Source organism: Amblyomma mixtum, chromosome 2, assembly GCF_055824585.1.
Source record: "Amblyomma mixtum isolate Tamu chromosome 2, ASM5582458v1, whole genome shotgun sequence".
Taxonomy (NCBI): domain Eukaryota; kingdom Metazoa; phylum Arthropoda; class Arachnida; order Ixodida; family Ixodidae; genus Amblyomma; species Amblyomma mixtum.
Window position 1 is genome coordinate 112,001,390 of NC_143013.1, and position 20,455 is coordinate 112,021,844.

The window sequence follows — 20,455 nt, forward strand, 5'->3', positions numbered from 1 at the left end:
ATGAGGTCAAATCACAACTAAGGTTCTGGCTTATTACGTCTAGAACCTTGAAAATCGTACACTGACACAATCGCTCGAAACGCTCTGAAAGTGTTGACATGTGTTATGAAGCAGGTTTGTTTTTAGTTGTATCCTCTGAGTCTGTGTAATTGACTTACTTTTGCAGTGTGTGCAAGTGTGATTGTTATCCCTATCAAATAATGTTTTTTTTTATTTGTAAACCATGTCATTTTGTCTGTACTGAGTATGCACTTTGTATGATTGCCGTGTCCCGCCCACAAGCGCTTCCGCGGGCACACATACTTTCATGAGTAAGTATGAAAAAATAAATATGTATGTATGTATGTATGTATGTATGTATGTATGTATGTATGTATGTATGTATGTATGTATGTATGTATGTATGTATGTATGTATGTATGTATGTATGTATGTATGTATGTATGTATGTATGTATGTATGTATGTATGTATGTATGTATGTATGTATGTATGTATGTATGTATGTATGTATGTATGTATGTATGTATGTATGTATGTATGTATGTATGTATGTATGTCAAACGGAATACACGGCAAGTGATGGTGTGCCCTTGTGGACGGCTGTTCGCCGCCGCGGACTCAGTGAAAATCTGAGCTGCTATTTCAGTACCTCGAAGATTCTTCGCCGAATCGAAGAACTTGACTACGGAGTTGTCCCAGATGTAGCTGCAGCATCTCAGCAGCGGCCTTCACGCCCAGAAGTGCACGTTGTGCGCCAGAAGCCTTATTTTGGACGCTAATGGACCCTTTGTGTACACTGCCTCAGTGTTGATTTTTCTTCTAATTGTTCATTCTTTGGATTCACTTCTTTCTGCTATAAACCATCGGTCATGTGCTTCTTTAACCGGAGAGTTATGCCTCGAAAATTTGTACTGTTTGTTTCTCACGGTCAAAGCCACCGGCCTCAACTTCATCATATTTTTTTTTGTCACGGGAGGTGCGGCGATACTCATCACGAACGGTGGCAGCCTAGCACAACTGCTTGCAGACTGTTCGACACTGTATTTTCGGGTGCGCCGTATCATGATAGTTTGTTGCGACCTTTAAACCGAGTGCTGCCGAGAGTGGCAGGCATTCTTCTGCTTGACGACCGCCAAGCGCGCTTGTTCGTCTCGCCGCTGCAGGGCCAGGGGTAGGACACTTCCCTATACACTATTGTCCATCAAATACATACGTTCCATATACACCATTTATTGTTAGCGCATCAGAACGACCGGATCAGTAACTCCTGAAATGCACACATAGTAGGAGCTTCGAAACAGCTAGGAAAATTATATGAATAAACCCTCGCAGCTAATAGTCGCCTTCACCGTCGGGGCACAGGTCGTGGCTGTGGGCCGGAACAATCGCACCGCAAGCGTCGGCAAAGTGGTCAATACATTCTTGCGAAACGTTGTCCTTTACTTCATGTCGAGCCCACAGTGAGCAATCTGTAAATAGAGGGAAGATGCAATAACACATTGTGTGCTTCTACATGAGACTTGTTATTAATAGAACACCTCCAATGCGTATAGCCTCTGCATTTTTGCGCATTCCATCCTTGCGTGCGTTTTCTCCCACTGCATCCTTAGTGCAATTCAGGACCTCTATTTTGAACCTCGCCTCCGCACTGTAATGTGTTTGCGAACGCTCTGTACTGTCAAACGTGGAGTGAAACATGCACAAGATTAAAACAGGAAAACCAAAAGACTGTATATGAAGGAAAACCACCACTTACACATTCGATTTTATTTAAATCATGCGAAGGTAACTGTGCGGAATAGCTAATGTATCTTGCTTTTGTTATCGAAATAATACAGATTTGTGTTTTTGCGTTATCGTTTCGCAATCCTGTTACTCTGTTTCACGTATTACACAGCACGTTAAAGTAAACCTTATTTTGTGCATGTGCCCAAAAATGACCAAAAGAGCTATTGTCACAGTAAACACGCACCAAATTCTCTTAATTCCCGCGTTTGTGACGTTGGAAAGGAGCAAGAAAATATTTCTAGGTGCTCACTACTCTGCCTCGTAGCCAGCCGCATATGTTAAATTTATTTGTAATTGAGGCTGTGTCGTCTATAAATATTTCTGCAGGCTTAGGAAAAACAGCACATTTCGTCATGAACTAAGCAGTGAAGAGGTGATTGCCCCCGTATGTTCTTCGCTGTTCGCAGTTGGCGTTCAGAACAGCGAAAAATGTACACTATCCTGGCAGCCTGCACTTAGAAACGGAAATTCAAGCACAGGATAAGGTCTGGAGTTATTTCTGCCTTCACACTATAGCTGTCAGTCGGCAAAAATGCCGTTATCTGAATGTTTGAAGCCTTCACCCACTCACCTCTACCCTCATAAAGGTACATCTACCCTCCCACCAACCTGCGACATTCAGAAGGCCTCAAGGCAGCAACCATCATCCACCTCCACATAGAGCCACCCTCAAGACAGTCATGAGGTAGCGCCGTGCACACCGATTACGAAATCATCTTCATGACGCAAGGGGAATGTGACTCGTGTAAAAGCAAAAATGGTGAAACGCAATGTAAAACCAACACATCTCAGGCAGGTTTATTGCATCAGATGGTTTGATCCTCCGTTACATTTTTTCCTGCCTCCAACCTTTCCTCCCAATTCCAGCTCAATGAACACGTGAGCTTTATGGAGAGCGTGACAGATTTTTTATAAGCTTGTCTGTTTTGAAGAACGATATTTTTATCTTCTTTACGCACTCTTCAAGAAAACTGTTGAAAGATATGTTCTGGACCGCAGTCTCTGGTATTTATATTTTGTGGACATTAAGCGCAATAACTTACGATTTCCTTCGCCTTGCAGCTCCGCGTCCGCCACGACGCAGTTCTCATAGTCCGTGTAGTAGATAATACCCTCCCTCGGTGTGGGATCTGAAATGTTCCAAAATGGTGCAAAGTTTAGGCTCAACCGGCCAAGTGGCTGCTATTCATTATTTTGAAAAAGGAGCTTTAAGATAAGCTTAATTGTTTTTCTTAATAAATAGTCTGCGCAACAAACGACAAACGCACCCACTTTTCAAATCTCAGTGAGTTAGGACTAACCTTTCTTATAGAAAATTAGTTGTTCACAGCAAAAATCAGCAGAGACTCGGTATTTAGCCTTGAAGCAAGAATGAGACTTCACGGAGTAAAAATATCTTCAACGTAACTTAAGAAAAAACTTAAATATGGCTCCAGTTACACAGAAACAGCCATTTCAGTATAACTCGGGGGCTCCACTTAAAACTGTTGTTGCCGCTGCAGCTGTCCACCGAAAAAATTAAAATCTTTGAGCGTCTGAAGCTCCAATATGTGGCAGGTTTCTTCATGATCTAAGCTATTAGTTAAATACGAATTCATAAGTGCACCTATACCACTAAAAAGCTTTCACAGTCCCTTTTCTTTCACGCATCAAAAACCTATTAAGAAAGACATGCGCTCGTGGAAGGGTTGTCGGCCCTTCAAACTTGCAGTGAACTAAGATAAGGGAAGCATGAGTCTCTGGCGCCGAAAATTGACTGTGAATGTGGGTTGCTAAAGTAAAAAGTGAATGCCAATTCGTAATAAACCAAACTGTGTGTGGTAGCCGGCAACCATCGTGTTGTATGACGGCGTCGGCATTTCGTCTAAGTTAAATGAACGATCTCCTTTGCTGACGCAGTGTTTCACAGCTGCCGGCAATAGTCACTATGGTCGCAATTAGCACTGGAGAAAATTCTCAAAAGCCACATTCAGGCGATTACATTATGAAGCTGAAGATGATTGCAAATGCAGCGCCACCGATTATTCCAGAGGAATGATAGTCAGCGTGCAATAATGAGGCGGAGTGACGTGAACTCTTCACCTAAATGTAGCTTCTTACATTAGCTAAGCTGTACGTTGTTGAAGTTCAGAATGGCGCAAAAGAAGCACACACAGGAAAAAAGGGGATGACACAAAGAGCGCCTACTACCAACTGAGTTTATTGCGGAAACACCCTCTTATACGGCAAGACATATCAACCACGAACCGGATGCAGAAAAAACACATATTCATCGTTTGAATTCACATTTCAAAACACCATCGGCAGAAAAGAAAAAGCCACAAGCACAAAAAACAGAATCTAGAACTACACGTGACCGTCTAAGAAACCCAGCTCCTGGCGACAGAGTTTGATCGATGAAGTGCTAATGCACGTGGACCCAGCTTTCTGTATATGATATGCTTCTATAATCTCTCTTACAAATTGCTCCCTGCCTCTGCCGATAAACGTTGCCTGTTCCAGCATCGGTCCGCAATCTCTGCATTCCCTACAGTGATCCGGCAGGTTGCCCTATCATTGTTTTTAATTGTTCTTATGTGCTCGCTAGCTCTCTCGTTGAAACACCGGCCAGTCTGGCCAATGTAGGCGGATCCACAGCTGAGCGGTATGCGATATACGACTTCGGACCTGCAATCAGTGAAACGTATCTGATGTTTGATAGCGCATCTTCGGGGTCATCTGTTCATCATGGAGCAAATTTTTGCAAGCTTGCATGGTGCTGAAAAAACACATTTACACCATATCGACCCCCTACCTTCTTGATATTGTGCGCTATCTTATGCATGTACGGTATTACCACCATTCAGCACCATGCAAGCTACAAAAATTTGCTCCATGATGAACAGACGACCCCGAAGATGCGCTATCAAACATCAGATACGGTTGACTGATTGCAGGTCCGAAGTCGTATATCGCATACCGCTCAGCTGTGGATCCGCCTACATTGGCCAGACTGGCCGGTGTTTCAACGAGAGAGCTAGCGAGCACAGAAGAACAATTAAAAACAATGACAGGGGCAACCTGCCGGATCACTGTAGGGAATGCAGAGATTGCGGACCGATGCTGTAACAGGCAACGTTTATCGGCAGAGGCAGGGAGCGATTTGAAAGAGAGATTATAGAAGCATATCATATACAGAAAGCTTGGTCCACGTGCATCAGCACTTCATCGATCAAACTCTGCCGCCAGGAGCTGGGTTTCTTAGACGGTCACGTGTAGTTCTAAATTCTGTTTTTTGTTCTTGTGGCTTTTTCTTTTCTGCCTATGGTGTTTTGAAATGTGAATTCAAACCATGAATATGTGTTTTTTCTGCTTCCGGTTCGTGGTTGATATGTCTTGCCGTATAAAAGAGGGTGTTTCCGCAATAAACTCAGTTGGTAGTAGGCGCTCTTTGTGTCATCCCCTTTTTTCCTGCGTGTGTGTCTTTTGCGCCATTCTGAACTTCAATCATGAACCAACTAGCCCCAAAGCAAGTTCTTCTGTACGTTGTGTCGTGGCTGTACAGGGCACCGTGTAGGCTCTTGGTGTTGACGCGTGCTGGCTACGGTACTACATGCCAGACTATCACCTGGTTAGTATTAGATAGCTAGGCATATATATCAATAGTTTGCGTGTAAGCATTGCAGCGACATAATTTTATTCATAGTCCGGCGATAAATTAAAAGGTTTTCATTGTATTTTGAAACGATATTAGGGGCCACGCAACCGTTTACTAAAAGAATGGAGAAGGCCGTAGCTTTAGGAGACAGGAAAGGGGACGTTAGGTTTTTTAACACTTCCAGTCGAAAGTATCGTATGGCAAATGCAAGGAAGAAGCTGAGGTAAGAACAACACGTAGTTAGGTTGGTGTATGGGGTTTAACGTCCCAAAGCGACTCAGGCTATGAGAGACGCGTACACATAACTAGGAGAACAGATAACCATTTGTACGGTAGTAGAGGCATGAACGGAAGTTAGTGAATTTACGCGTTAGAATTTCAGAGAAGCAGCTTCACTGGGATAGATGGCGGACGGGTCCTGCATGTTCGTGCTCAACATCAACCACTCTGATCGGATTTTTTTCCAGAGAGGAAGTAAAGTCACTACTCATTCAAAAGAAAGCAGCTGCTCGCCGTTACACCGATGACGGAAGCGAACAGTCACGGAAAGGGAGGAGAATAGGGGATGGTTTTTCCAATTTTCAGTGTTAATTGAACGGTAATGTGCAAATATTTTATCACTTAAATATTACTAATAAGAAAGCAGAAAAAAGAGCATGCAGCCGGCGAACGGCTGTCTAATCTTCAGCTTTCAGAGGTACTTATGTGTAGTGTAACCGAACCTTGGGGGTGTTCCCCACCGCTACGTAGGAGCATGGTCGAACGTTCGGGCGCGAGCTGTGCGAGGACCATCTTATGCTACCTAAGGCATCAAGACTGCCAGGTTCCACGCACTCCTTGCAATATTAAGCAGAGAAGTGAATAGGAAAGACGTGCTAATGACATAAAAAGCGGAAGCCAGCCGCGACCAAACCAAAGGAGCATGTGGGTGTTTTTTTTTTAATTTGAGCTGTTAATTGTTGCGAGAGTACAGTGCAATTGTTTTATCGCTGGTTACTAATGGGGCTCAGCGCTTTTCTGATCTCGGCCATCAGTCAGCGCGAAATCAGTTTTCACACTCTGTAAAAGGAAGAGGCCTACCTTACTATCATGATGAACTGCGCGAAAAAAAAAAAACAAGAACAGAGACAGAAAACACCTACACACATAGAGCTCAGATCTCTATGTGCGCGCTCTGTGCGCTCTATGTGTGTACGTGCTTTCTGTATCGGTCCAGAAAACCCTACCTTACTAACCAGCTGCACTTACCAACATCGGATGTAACAATCACCGCGCCAGCCTCATTTCCAGCCTTGATATGGAACGTAAACACCTCCCTGCAGAAATGTGCGCAAAGTTTTAGTGTCTGGAAACAATGGCGCTTCTAGAAACGTTCTTTATAATGCAAAGCATGCGACATATCCAATTTTGAAAGGGAAAGGTCTACTAGTCGGTACATAGGACAAGGAAATGAGTGGAATATGCATGCTACGAACGCTACAACGAAATAAAAACGCAGAAATGTGTTATTTTGTGCTGTTACTTTCATCATAAAAAACAAAACCTGCCGTGGGTGTAGCCTACAAGTTTTAAACACTAAACAGTAATTTGCGCTGGCACGAAAGGGCTGGTTTTCTGCTCATATTAATGACATTAATTTGCGAGCTGTACAGCGCCGTATTCGGTGCTGAATTTATCCCTGTGTTACGGATGCATCTTCGCGCTTAAGCAGCCTGTACTTAGCTCATGTTAGAATTGCTCAAATTAGGTTAATTTTCACTACAATGGTATACTGGTTCGGTTTACTGTAGTCGGCAAATAATCGTTTGTCAATAAATGACAAATGCGTCATTTACAGCACCTTGCGTAGTCAAAGTGTGTACTGCCTGTCAAAACTTCCACGTGTTTTTTGTTTGGAGGAGCAATATTCGTGGCAGCATGTTTGTCACATGTTGAGGGGAATCCCCCAAGGTGGAGTAGATTTGCAATAAAAGAGTAATTACAGAGTGGAATCCACCCAACCTAAGCGTACGGCATCAAAGGAAAGCTACGCAGCTTTGTCAGAAACTTAGCAGCAGAAGAAAAATTAATCATCGCCCGGGTTTAGAACCTCTGACACCGCTTCACCGTGGTAGTCGCGGGGCTTATTAACCCCATCGTGCATCATTTATTGGCTTCGTATTGAACAGAAAATTCATTACCCAGCTGTCGGCAAAAAGTATTTGTAGGTAGCCGTCTTTGATTCTACGTCAATATTTATTCTCGTCGCTGACAGGCACTCGAAGACGGTGTCGTTGTCCGAATCCGAAATGTCTACTGCGTTCTCGAACTTGGTCGTTATCTGCAATGCATAGTACATTTCAGTTTATTTTTACACGCTCTGTGGTGCACAGGACTGACCGCTAAAGCCTTTTGCTCAGAAAGGTGTTACGGTGTGCCGAAAGTTGCAAGCCAAATAGCAAGAATGATCACACATCTACCTTTAAATTTACATTTAAAAGTTGACAGGTTGCATGCTGCTTAAGAGAGTGTGCAAGCCGGAGGGAGGAGGAATAAGAAGAAAGGCCGGGAGGTTAACCGGAAGAATAATCGGTTTGCTACCCTACACGGGGGGAAGGGGATGAGGGGATTAAAAAAAATGAAAGAGAATTTTTTGTTGAGAGTTTAAGAGAACATGCCGTGCAAAATCCAAGGCGTTATGATTTGGATAGCAATGACCATAATGAGGCGGAAGATCAGGAAGAAGGAAGGTCGCCAGCGTCTACTGCATAGAGCTCATGAAACGTGCTTATAAGCGGAGCTGAGGCTACTTACTTCAATATACAGTGTGTTTCAAATTATTCAATGCACATTTTTTGTTTTAGAAGTAGAGAATGACACATCTATGCAGGTTCCAGGTTTATTAAATGGCATGTCAGACATTGTTTACCTAATATCGTGCACCAAAAAGAAGAGTAAATGACTACAACAAATTGTTCAAACTGTTGTTTTCTTGTTTTAGGGCACAAGATAATATCGAGAAATTCATGGCCTTCAAAATTGATGGTGAACTCGGTTTTAAAATTTCTATTCAGCGTCGTGCTTCCTGATATAGGGCCCAGAAAATACTAGTTTCTTCACTCGTGAAGCTTGCTTTCTCCTATTGTGCATTTTTATAAAAGGGCGCCGCTGTTCCTGGCATCGTCGCGAGAATCGCGTATACTATATGAACGCTCGAACACAGGTCAGCAGCTTTTGTATCTTAATAGACGGACGCGCATTTTAGCAATGTGCGAGATGGGAAAGCCAACGCGAAGGTCCGTTAAAAAGCGTTTTAGTGCGAAAACGCTACTTGACGAAGGGAAACTGGCCCGCCGGTTTGTGTGATGATGCATGACCTTGAATGTGACCTAGGGCAAACAATAAATAAAAACTACACAGAATATTTACTACGTTGTAATCAGTTGAAAGCACGGATAGTGCTACGTAGTAGACAACGATGACCGGGCGTGCGTCAGGACGGAGCAGCTCAATGTTGATGAAGATGACGTCCTGTAATGCGCATCGGAGGAGTGTGATACAGTTTAACCCGAGGCGTTTTCGGCAACGGTGGTAGCCTGTTTGCGTCTCTTTAAGTGTCTATAAGTTTAGTGTACTACATTACTGGAAACCCGGCGTGCCAAGTCTGCAGCGCTATGCGCCGGCTTTTCCGACTAATTGTCTCTCGATCTTAGGCAGGCGACCGCACGCAGCCTGTGTCCTGCCACTAAAACTTATTACGTACTATAAATAATTCATAACAAAAGACTTAAAATTTAACTTTCCAACAATGTTTTCGCATATTTTGTGCGGGATTCGCCTTTTGAATGAATGAGGCGTGATAACCTTTTCTGGCCTTTAAGCGCTGGCAGCCTCGGTTTAGTCAACCTTTATGTCCTAAAGATAGTTTCGCGTTTCATGTTTTCCGGAACACTACACACTCAATAATGCGTGAATTCTAGAAGGTCAATGATTTCAAGTTTAACCGAGCCTCATAATGTGTTCTTATGTTTCTGCTCGGTATTGCTTTTGGGTATTTATGGATTAGGAGTATTTTGCTGCTCGTTTCCTATTTGTTCGGTTTTTCCCTGAGTTCCTTTTCTCACAGTAGAGGAAACTGTTGCACATGGGCTTAATTTACATGCTCTTAATGCCGCTCATGTACTGCTCTGTGTATTTGGTTTACAGCGACATGACGTATCCAGGAGGGTACGTAAAATGACCCTCTCGCATGTAGACAAAACGGTTTTTTTTTCTAGAAAATACACACTGCGGCAGTAGTGGTTAAAACATGGCTTGAGAAAAAGGGGTGTTTTTGCGTGTACGGTAAACTGTCGCCTTTGTGATGCTCTTCAAGAGATGGAGCATTGTATGCTCCAGGAGGGTACGCTCCATCTTCAAGAGATGGAGAATACCCTCCTAGGGCATCATGCAATGAACATTGAAATAACCGCTTCATTTGATGCCATGCTAAAAAAGTAGCGAAGATAGCCTACCGGTCTCGCACAGCGGCCTTTGAAACTCATCTCTTCGCGTCGCTGCGGCTTCGACTCCCAATCGCTCATATTGACAGGATTTTTTTCTGTACTTATTTTTATGCAGATATACCTGGGTGATAGACGATTTTTCTAGGCTCTGATCCCCTGGATTTGCGCTTCCGCATTATAAAAACAAAATAGAAAAAAACATTGCAGCCACTGGTATTCAAACCCTTGGCGGCGCGAACAGGTACCATTCGTTGGCCATTTCACGCGGGCAGTAGGCATCACCGCAGCCGGTCATCAGTGCGTTAAAATGCACCACACTCTCGCTTGGTGCATTGCACATCGTAATCTTGATTGCCAGTACTAATATTTAATTAATATTAGCGCTTCGAGTTATTTGCCGGTAGTGAGAGAGAGATGCGCGCTGCATGTGTTGGCGTGTTGAAAGTTGTAGCAGAAACACGGCAGTTGAGCACTACGCGTTGGCCTTGACAAGGTTGCTGCAGAAAAGCGGCACTGCGGCAAAGGCCGCCGGCGATTGGGTAAATTGGCATTGACGATGACAGAGTTGGGGACGCGCATACCTGGCTACCTGGGTCAGTGGACGCTTCACTCGCGGTTTGAGTGGGTGGCGGTGATGTCTTCCTGCAAATAACTGTGTTTCGCTCATTATTTTGTGCTTATCAATGTAAACTACCGGACATTTTTTTTACTTTGCATACCTCGAAGCACGATACTGATTTACATTAGTCAAAATATGTGCTGGCCTTTAAATTTGTTGGCCTTCAATTCTGCTGCAAACACAGAGACCTTAAGTGGGAATAGAATGTTTAGTCATTTTAGTTATTAGTATAACGTCCCCGTTAGCGTAAAATCAGACTTCATGGACGACATCGCAGTATTTCGCAGGACTCTTAATTGCAAACCTGAATTGTATAACTTGAATCACTCGAGATAACGGTACACACTAAGAGAACGTCAAAAAAACCTAAATCCTCATGCAGACTATTATAAAACCACTGTGAAAAGGTGGTTTGATCATTTTCATAACCTACAAGAGCCTGAAACAGCACCAGTAAATCGTGCGTGGATCACACCACTCTGTCGAAAACAGAGAACAAATGTTTCTACAGTAATCGGAAATATAGGCGCAATAATATAGGACATCTGGGTGGTCCCCAGGGAAGTGAACAGCTCAGATGAGTTAAGCGCTTGTCTCCTATGTCCCTTCATTCTGCGCTGTTCACTTCTAGCTTAGGATGAGACGGGAATCTTTACTCGTGCCGACGTCACATATCACAAGGGTGCTTTTGCATTTTCCCGGCTTTGATGTGTGGCTGGTACAACAAGGGCCCTTATTCCAATTTTGTGTCATAATAGAAACCACCACAATCAGCCACTGCGGCCACAGCTTATAGGTCAAAACGCCGGAAGCTGATCTGGCGGCTCAAATGCAGCGAAAACGTAAGTTTAAGCGTAAGATGGAAAGTTCGGCTAGTTGGACGACGCTCGTGATGGAAATGCGTGGGCGCAAACTAAACTAGGCACAAAGAAAAAGAAGACACCAGACATGCGCCGTTCTCACAACTAGTTTATTGGGAAAAAGACACGCAAAAGAACCAAAATCCAATCAATTCTGCAGCACAAAAGAAAAACAAAACAAAAATTAAGATCTCCAAAGATATCCTATTTATTTTTTTGTTAGCGATATCAAGGCGGGCTCACACATTCCATCTTTTCCCTCGTGACTTGACACGGGTGACGAAACAAAACTTCTGTTTCCTGAAATAAAGGTCGGCACTTCCTACATTCCCGGCCGTGCTAAACTACTCAAGACGAACCACCCTTCTTATGCTCTCTAAGGCGGATGTGACGACACCGACTGGTCTGCAAGATCAAAGACAGAATGAATTTGTACAGTGTCAGTCTGATGTGGTCTACAAAAGTCCCTTGTTGTGTGGACTACGAGCACGCCATATCACCTTTTGGAATCGAAGAGGCACTGTTCTAACCCGATGGTATATGTATTTCAGTATCCTCCCGTTAAGATACCAAATAGGCATAGCGTCGCCGCATTCACTTACAACGCTGTCCCCAAGAGAAATGTTCATCACATCCATTGCTGCCAGATGGCAACATCCAGCCACACCAGGGTCACTCCCAGTAATAATTTACTATTATCTAAAATTTGCACTGCAACGCTCAGTGAATTTCGCAATGACTTGAATATGAAAATGACTGGTATAAGGAACTCTCTACCGAATGACATCAAAATTTTAACATTTTTTGTACTCTTTGGGAAATACCTTCGTTGTTTTAAAAATACTTTAGTTTGTTCTTCAATTCGGGTGATGTGCATAAGTATTTCTTGCATCTTTACTTCCGTTGCTCTTGTCGTGAAAGCGTATTCCTTCGTCTCATAGTCTCCCTGTATACTTATCTTCTGTGCGTGAGCATTATAAGTTCCTACTATTAGCATCCATAATATTTTAATTTGATACAGGTACAACAGCCTTTCACTTTTTTTTACACTGCCCACGTGCCTGCTGTTTGCTGAACTATTTGAACTGCCGAGGCTAACAGAAGCGGCGCAGCTATGCATAATCGGTGCTTAACACCTGCAGCTAGCTCATGCCGTAGAGATGCAGATTCGGTTGTATCAAAGAAATCGCACCCGCACAATTCCCTTGCAACGCCACTGTCGCTGAAACAGTGAAGCAACGAAGAAGCAGGCATCAATCTTCGGGTCGACCACTTGCATGTGCCTCTGCTCGTGGGCCTACAGGAATCGACGTCGGACACTTTGTGAGACTTTTGTTTGTCGCTCCCTATTAGTGTATTTTAATGCCTCAAGCCTCAAGCCTCAAGCCTCAAACTAAAGCCTCGGCATGTGCCCTTATGTGTCAATTGCTACTACCCGTTTCGTATCCCTATAGAAAGGCACAGAAGAAACTTTTGTATTGTCACAGCAGATCTTTGTGTAGTATTTTGATGCCTGACTACAGAAATTCTTGTAGTAACAACAATACTTTCTGTAGAATTCAGCAGCCTCCTCTAGTAACGAGAGGAGTCTGGAAACGAAGATTCACACAAGAGAATTTTGTCAATAATGGACCAAGTATGTCATTCTAGGCCTTACAGCAATCAAACACATCGCGATAATTAAAAATTGATGACCAGATGCCGGGGTACCAGGTGTCGAAAACTCGTTCTCCTTAAATTTTTGGACTCGAGAAAACGCAGGGGGAACACGCATCATTTGAAAGAACGCGGTGTTCTCCATACCATTCGCACTTCACGTTCTATTTCGACCCTTTGGCGCAGCAAAGTGACGAGACAGAGTTGGAGTTGGAGGAACGGAGTTGGAGAAAACGAAAAAAAAAGATGAGGCCAAGCGAAAGCCATAAAGAGCAAACAAACTCAGTCCCGGGCAAAGTGCTTAATCAAAAGCATCAGACGAACCCTGATTTTACGCTCATTTGGCTTAACTCAAAAATATTCTACGTTGCTGCATTTTCTGCTTCCCACAGTTTGAAAACACACTTTGCTCTGCGAAGGAAGTTTTTTGTAGAAACTGTCGTGAACACGGGCTTCTGAATAGTAATGGAACTGGAGTCAACTGCCAACCACAGTCACTGGACCACATAATCGGTCCAGTTACCTCCGGCTGCCTCTTGTTAATGGCACCCTATCCCGGATACTTCTTAAAGTGGGGAGCAAAATTATTGATCCAATGCCGCGGGTAGCGAACGGGACAGAAATGTGGGCTGGTTTACATCTGAATCCTGTAAGGGTAGGATAAAAGCCTCCTGAACACAATCCAGAGTCTTCTAAATAAATAAATAAATAAATAAATAAATAAATAAATAAATAAATAAATAAATAAATAAATAAATAAATAAATAAATAAATAAATAAATAAATTACATTTAGCTGTTAACAACGAAAAGTGCTTTTTTAGCATTATAAACCTTCAGTCTCGTGCCGATTAGTAACTGAAATTCCCATTTTTCAGCACGCCGCAAAGGCTACTATGATCGTAAATATAACGCAGAAGAAAAGCTGTATACCTACGGACTTCAGTGTTCAGCCGACTACTATTAGTGGTTCTTTCGCGGTCCGGCTGCACAGTAGGTCAGGACAGAAATGCTGGTTAATGATATTGCACCCGGAATCAAGAGGAAGGAAGGGGCGGGGGCAAGGCCCATAACGCGACGGCAAGATATCCGGTGTTCGTTGACGATATTGAATGAATGCTAAAAGAAAGCAAGTGTGGCGAGCCACGGCAAAAGGTCATTTGAGCGGTCGAGATCAAGAAGCTTGCGGGGATGAGGTGGTCGCAGCTGGCATGGTACAAGACGAATTGGAGAGTTATGAGACAAGCCTTTGTGCTGCTGAGAGCGGAGTTTTGCTGTTGAGGATGATACGATGAAAAATTTATATCACTGCAATTTCTTTCATAAAAATGAAGTGCATATTTATCTCGCTCGACATCCCTTGTGAATGTTTATGCTATCCATCTAACATGCATCTACAACGAATTATTTCGATTGTTCTTCATATCTGAACCAGATATCAGCTTCGCAAAATTGAAATTTGGCAAAGCGGATGTCAGTGTCGTCTTTTTGAGTTTTAGAGACATGAAGATTTCTTGCTACAGAACGTTGTCGAAAGAAAAATCCGCCCGAGTGCAGTCAAACTATGTCTCCTTCAGCATCAGAGGTCGTAGCGCGCGAACGGTTGATTCACATCAATGTGCGTCTTTATTGACAACTGCGTCAAAAGCCTCTTTACCCTCACCACTACGGTACGTATTATTTCCATAATATTAGAGGAATATTTAGATTGCTGAGACCAATTGATAAATTTGTTGGAAACGCGATGATGGACGCCGACAATCCTCATAAACGGAGTCATAAACGGTCCTTGAAGGCATTACGTGCGACCTGAGAGAAATGCGGAAAGTTGAAAAGATTGCGTTTTTTTTTTTGACGTATGCGTCAGTCTCATGAAGGTATTCAGCTCTGAACGCAGAACGCAACGGCGAATGGGTACATGTGTGCTGCTGCTGTCACAGCATATGGGTCACGGCCGCTACGGCTGCGCTTTCCTGCAGTGACACCCCAGCCCATTTCTGCGTGACGACGTCATTTTCTGGAGGAGGAGAGGAACCACTGCACGCAATGACGTTCCAGCCTAGAAACTCTGGCAAAGAAGGTCTTGTCTTCGAAGACGGTCTTGTTCGAAGGCATCGATTCATTCTGTTCAATGAGTGCGGTGAACTGGAAGATGCCACCCGACTTTCCAGGTTTTTAGCTCTATGTATTACTCATGCGAATTGCACTAGAAAACAAAATTGTATAGATTTATAATTCCTGAGAATCAATCAGAGATCATACCTTAAAGCTGTCTATCGGGTCGCGATGCATCTTCAGTGGACCCCTCGGCGGACCCAGCTTCCCGATGGTTAGGCCTGCCAGACAGATCGCGGTCACAGAGACAGCCCGAAGCGCTACCATTGCCGCACTTGGCGACCTCAGAATGCGCTGAGAACTGAAAAGCCACCTGTTTTCAATAACGCGGCTACAGCCGCTAGCAGTGACACTGGAATTCAAAAAAAAAAATCCTTCAGATTCTCGAGGTTCATTCTTCATAAATTTCCATGCAGATGCTTCATTTCGGGCTCGTGTATTTATTTCTTCATTCTCTTAGGAAAACACACACTAAAAATGTGACTGCTTGTGACTAACGTGAAGTATAGAGCAAATTCCGCGGCTCAATTGCCTTTTTCAATTTTTTCCTCCTAACCACTTGGCGTCTGTACGTTGTAACAACCAAGGACTACCCTACCATATCTTCCCGGAAGAGAATACTGCCACCAACAGTGACAGTGAAACGAAAAACAATTCTGATTCGCCAGGTGCATTTTTCTCCCCTTTGCAAGCAGGAGCTTCATTTCGGGCTCTTGTATTTGTTCACAATTTTGCAAAGCCATCATCATCATCATCAGCCTGACTACGCCCACTGCTGGGGAGAAGTCTCTCCCATGCCTCTCTGATTAACCCTCCACCCGTTTTCAAAATGTGACCGATTAATATTAACGCTATGCTTCGACCCTTTGGGAAGATTTGAGTATAAAACCACAACAGGCGACTCAAGGTCGCGTACGCTGGCAGAGAACGGCGAAACGCAGCTGGCTTTTTCAATTTTTCGGTCGTGTGTTTTTGGTGCAGCTACGTTGCGCCAAGCCATTATTTAGTAACCTACCATGTTCCCCTCTCCCCTGCCGTCTCATTTCTCGTGGAAAAGGAAGGCTGGAACCATAGTGGTCTGCCGGACGGTCTCCCAATCAAAAAGGAGGACAAATAAACCAGAAATTTGTGTCGTGCGCCAGATTTTTCTTTTCGGTTACATGCATTCCTGCGTTTAGTCTGTCATGCTACAGACACTTGTATAGCAGGATCAATTGGGCGATCGTGAAGCCAGTCGTAGATTTTGCCTCCGCCTCTGACTGTACACTCTAAACACGAATACAACTATGCGGGAGTAAAAAGGCAGTAACCTGTCCTCTAGCGCACACCCTTCTTTAAAGGATGTGCACTAGAGCACAGCCTACTCCTTTTTATTTCTTTTTGTTTAGAGTGTAGGTACACGATCATTATTTTCGCTGTCAGACATACGAAGATGGCCCGATTATCGAAGTGTGATTTCGCAAGTGTGGAGTAAACGTTGTACTACATTACCTGCAAAGCAAAGTACATTTTTGTTAAATCTGACGTGCTATGGGATAGATAGGACAGACCACTAGAGTTTCGTGCGAGAAAGTTTTCGCTGCATGTCGGAAGTAGTAAGCGCAAAAAGGTTTGTGCTATTATAATAGAAAGAACACTCAAACGGCTTCATTTAAATAACACCGAACGTACTATCGGCGCTGTATTCTATGAGGGACCGCTACAACACTTTTCATTTCCGATGCTATTGATCCTCGGGAATTTGTCAACGTTGCTTGTAACGCTGCTGGGACGTTGAAGTGACTACGTTATTGGCTCATTGGTTACCGGACCTCGTAATTGGCTGCATGTCGCAGCTGTCACCACTTCGCGCACTTTAGCATGTGGGGGTAGCGGTCTCGGGCTCAAAGGACATGCCCTCTACACAGCGTGGCAAGCTCAGAGGAGACCAGCTGCAAAATGACAAGAGGTTTTTGGTCGTTTCGTGCCCACCTTTCGCCGGTATCAAGCCGGAGAATGGGTCAGAGCTAAAGGCTTACAAACAAAACAAACTTTATACAGCAATGAGACGATACAGAGTATTTCACAATCTCTCGTTCGAGCACATACAAAACGATTAACAAAATAATGCGACTCGTGCAAATTTTCGCTCGAGAGAGAATACTATGCGAATGAATCGTGCACCAACACAGGAGAGATGTAAACAAACAAAACACAATTTGTTGACCGGGCACTGCGACAGTCCGACGACGAGAGGTTCTCGACGGTGGCGACCAACAGACTGGAACGCGCTGTCTCGTCGGTCCGTGGCTGGGAGAGTGGAGTAGTCCCGGGAATTGAGCGGGCGTGCTTATGTGAAGTTTAAACGGCACCTCGGGCTAGTCGACAGCGGTCAACGGCCTTCTTATATAGGCTTGCTCCACGTATGTCTGTTCTTCGCGCTAAGCCAGGCGTGCACATACACACAGTATCGGCTGTGTCGTCTATTTCTCGCGCTGGGCGCGCGTCCCTTGGTCAAACGGCATGAGTGGCTTCGAGTTGCTTCCAGATTTTTCTGGTCTGGCGCCGCCACCGACGCGCGACGGGAAGAAGGAGGCGCATCTCATAGCACACGCAAGGCCGTGCCCTCTCCTGCAGTATCGAGTAGAAACGTCTCCGACATTCCAGAAGGTTCGACGTCATGGCTGACGCAATCTCCCCGCGAGTCGCGTCGGAAGAGATGGAGGAGAGGGAAGCCACACACACAAGGCTAGCTGCTCTCCGGGATTTCCGTCTCCTCCGTTGTTACGACGCGCGCTGGCAAGAAGAGTCCGCGCGGCGCTCTTTTAGAAGCTCTTAGGCACCCTTTTCTGCGTTTTGCGGCCTCGCCGTTGCCGTTGTAATCAGCAGTGATGGAGCGGGAGCTTGGGAAGAAAAACAAATGGCTGAGGCTTAGCTAAGGTTAAGCCTAGTCAGATGCGAAGCATATTGATGGCCAGGCTTGGTAATACATGGCTTTCCTTGGTTGATTACTTGGTCATTTTAATACAACCACTAGAAGCCTTCGTCGTGGGGGAAGACAACGGCATGGCTACGGCGGAACGCCGACTAACCCCGAGACGCGCGTTGGGTGAGCGCCTGGAATGCCACGGAAGCCGCGTCCGCCTGCCCGGTGGAGCGAGCGTTTCACCTACACCGAGTGTGAACCAAGGAGGATATATATAAAACTTTCTGGAGTGGAGGGGGCGCTTGTCAAGTGAAGCCGGCCGCCGCCATCTTGCCAGTGGCAGAAAGCGCGCTTGACGCCGGCTCGCGCTGCTGCTTTGGCGCGCTGTTTGAGTGCAAGCTGACGCGACGGGCATGCAAACACCAACGGTTTGATAATGGTTGCCTCTTGCGTTGCCTACGGATGTGCAAACAGGCTGAAGAAGGGTTGTGGCCTCACATTCCACCTGTAAGTACACGAAAACGTGTTCAATTGAGCCCTACGCGCGCGTTGTCGAGCGGCGCAAACTGATGTGGTAGATGTGTGCAACAAATAATAGTGCCTAAATTACTGGCAGGTTTCCAAAAGATCCCGAGCTGCGGAGCCTGTGGGAGCGGGCCGTTCGCCGTGAAAGATGGCATGCAAAAGATGGAGATCGCCTGTGCTCCGTACACTTCGCGCCCGAGTGCTTTGACCGCACCGGACAGACGACGCGGCTGCGCGCGGGAAGTCTGTTTCCTGCTTTTCCGCAGCACCTACAGAAGCCCGTGAGCATTACTGGAGAATGTTAAACCATGACACGCTAGGCAGAATTATTCGCCTTTCTCACGTGAGAAGTGTTCGTGGCATTAATACGGCTGCCGAAGGCGAGATTCGACGAAGGTTCTTGTCGGATAGTGGATGGAAGCAAATGGAAGGAAACGTCTGAGCTTCTTGTCGCTAGTGATTTTTTTTTTTAGTATCGTGCTGAAAAATTGTGTTCGTGGAAAAAAGGAGTGCCGTGCGCGCCATTTTTTTGCTTCGTTGTTGAAAAGAAGTTATTGTGATTGCGTGGTAACAGTTATTGTGATTGCGTGGTAATATGGAAGCGCCCTTCACCCTTCTGTAAAATCGTCTTATGAAGCACTAAGTTCATGGTAAGAAATGAAACCCATTTGCTTTCGCAGCTACACTTTTATCTTACTTGAGACTGAACAAAAATATGTGGTGTCCATTTCAGGTAAAAAGGAAGCGTTCAGAGCGCAAGCATCAAGACTGCGAAATGCCTGAAGTTGGAGAGCCATCAACTGCGTTTTCGCCGAGCAAACAATGGTACAAGGACAAAGTCAGTGCCTCTGAAGAAGAGATAACACAGTTGAAGAAGAAAATTAAGATGTTGCAGCAAACGAAGCGAAGGCTTGCGAAGAGAAATTATTTTTACTGTGCGTCGGATTATTAAGCTTTTTTTCCTTAATATTTGTTCAGGTTAACTGCTTTCTACATGCCAGTTGGCTGCTGATGGATGAAAAATAAACGTTTACAACCCCAACCGCTTGCTTTCATTGTTTTGTAAACGCTAGCAACTTCACAGGCAGCGCGAAGAAGCTCGAGCGCGGTTGCGCACTGCTGCTTTTTGCCACTGGCAAGATGGCCGCCAAGGCTTCACTCTCCCGCATAGGCGCGTATAGGCGGCTTCCACTCCAGCAAGTTTTATATATCCTCCTTGGTGTGAACGCGCGTTCGAAATTCGCGGGAGTGTGACGTCACCATACCACGTGATTCACACGGCGTGCAACCGCATCGACGGCACAAGTTGGAGCCCCTCTCATCTGTCGTGACGTCATTGTGTCACGTGGTGTGACGTCACCATACCACGTGGTCTGCACGGCGTGCAACCGCAGCGACGGCACAAGTTGGAGCCCCGTCTCTCATCTGTCGTGACGTCATTGTGTCACGTGGTGTGACGTCACCATACCACGTGGTCTGCACGGCGTGCAACCGCAGCAACGGCACAAGTTGGAGCCCCGTCTCTCATCTGTCGTGACGTCATTGTGTCACGTGGTGTGATGTCACCATACCACGTGGTCTGCACGGCGTGCAACCGCAGCGACGGCACGACTTGGAGCCCCGTCTCTCATCTGTCCTGACGTCATTGTGTCACGTGGTGTGCACGGCGTGTAACCGTCACGAAGGGCTTGGGTTACCTATTGTCATGGAGGAAGGAAAAAGAGAGGAGAGGCCCTTTCCACACAACACCCTGGGAGAAAAATGTGGAGGAAATCACGTGGTTTTTTTCGCGATCGGGAGGCCACCTAGTCCGGGCAGCTTAGCAACGGCGTCGTAGTTGCTGCTTGCAAGCCGGGTGGTAGCAG

At 45.2% G+C, this 20,455-nt stretch overlaps 2 protein-coding genes across 2 annotated transcripts; one reads left to right on the forward strand and one right to left on the reverse strand.

Moving 5' to 3' along the window:
• Positions 1 to 1,261: 1,261 nt before the first annotated feature.
• LOC149360591 (uncharacterized) lies at positions 1,262 to 15,427 on the reverse strand. The gene is made up of 5 exons (XM_089569336.1): positions 15,303 to 15,427; positions 7,608 to 7,742; positions 6,676 to 6,743; positions 2,834 to 2,920; positions 1,262 to 1,471 (listed from the first exon to the last, which is right to left on the reverse strand). Exons 1-5 carry the CDS (start codon positions 15,425 to 15,427, stop codon positions 1,335 to 1,337), a joined length of 552 nt encoding a protein of 183 aa, XP_089425462.1. The 3' UTR covers positions 1,262 to 1,334.
• A 2,935-nt stretch (positions 15,428 to 18,362) lies between these two features.
• Positions 18,363 to 19,542, forward strand: LOC149360592 (THAP domain-containing protein 2-like). The gene is made up of 3 exons (XM_089567879.1): positions 18,363 to 18,572; positions 18,682 to 18,871; positions 19,324 to 19,542. The coding sequence occupies exons 1-3, from the start codon at positions 18,502 to 18,504 to the stop codon at positions 19,540 to 19,542; spliced, it is 480 nt and encodes a 159-aa protein (XP_089424005.1). The 5' UTR covers positions 18,363 to 18,501.
• The last annotated feature ends 913 nt before the right edge of the window (positions 19,543 to 20,455 follow it).

Bases quoted from the DNA above. Each gene is read 5' to 3' on its own strand.
- LOC149360592 (XM_089567879.1), top strand. From the start codon at position 18,502: ATGGTTGCCTCTTGCGTTGCCTACGGATGTGCAAACAGGCTGAAGAAG. The intron at 18,573-18,681 runs GTAAGTACACGA...AATTACTGGCAG, and splicing joins TGTGGCCTCACATTCCACCT to GTTTCCAAAAGATCCCGAGC. The intron at 18,872-19,323 runs GTGAGCATTACT...TGTCCATTTCAG, and splicing joins CGCAGCACCTACAGAAGCCC to GTAAAAAGGAAGCGTTCAGA.
- LOC149360591 (XM_089569336.1), bottom strand. From the start codon at position 15,427: ATGGTAGCGCTTCGGGCTGTCTCTGTGACCGCGATCTGTCTGGCAGGC. The intron at 6,744-7,607 runs GTAATGAATTTT...ACATTTCTGCAG, and splicing joins TACTTTTTGCCGACAGCTGG to GGAGGTGTTTACGTTCCATA. The intron at 1,472-2,833 runs GTAAGTTATTGC...CTCTATTTACAG, and splicing joins GCTGCAAGGCGAAGGAAATC to ATTGCTCACTGTGGGCTCGA.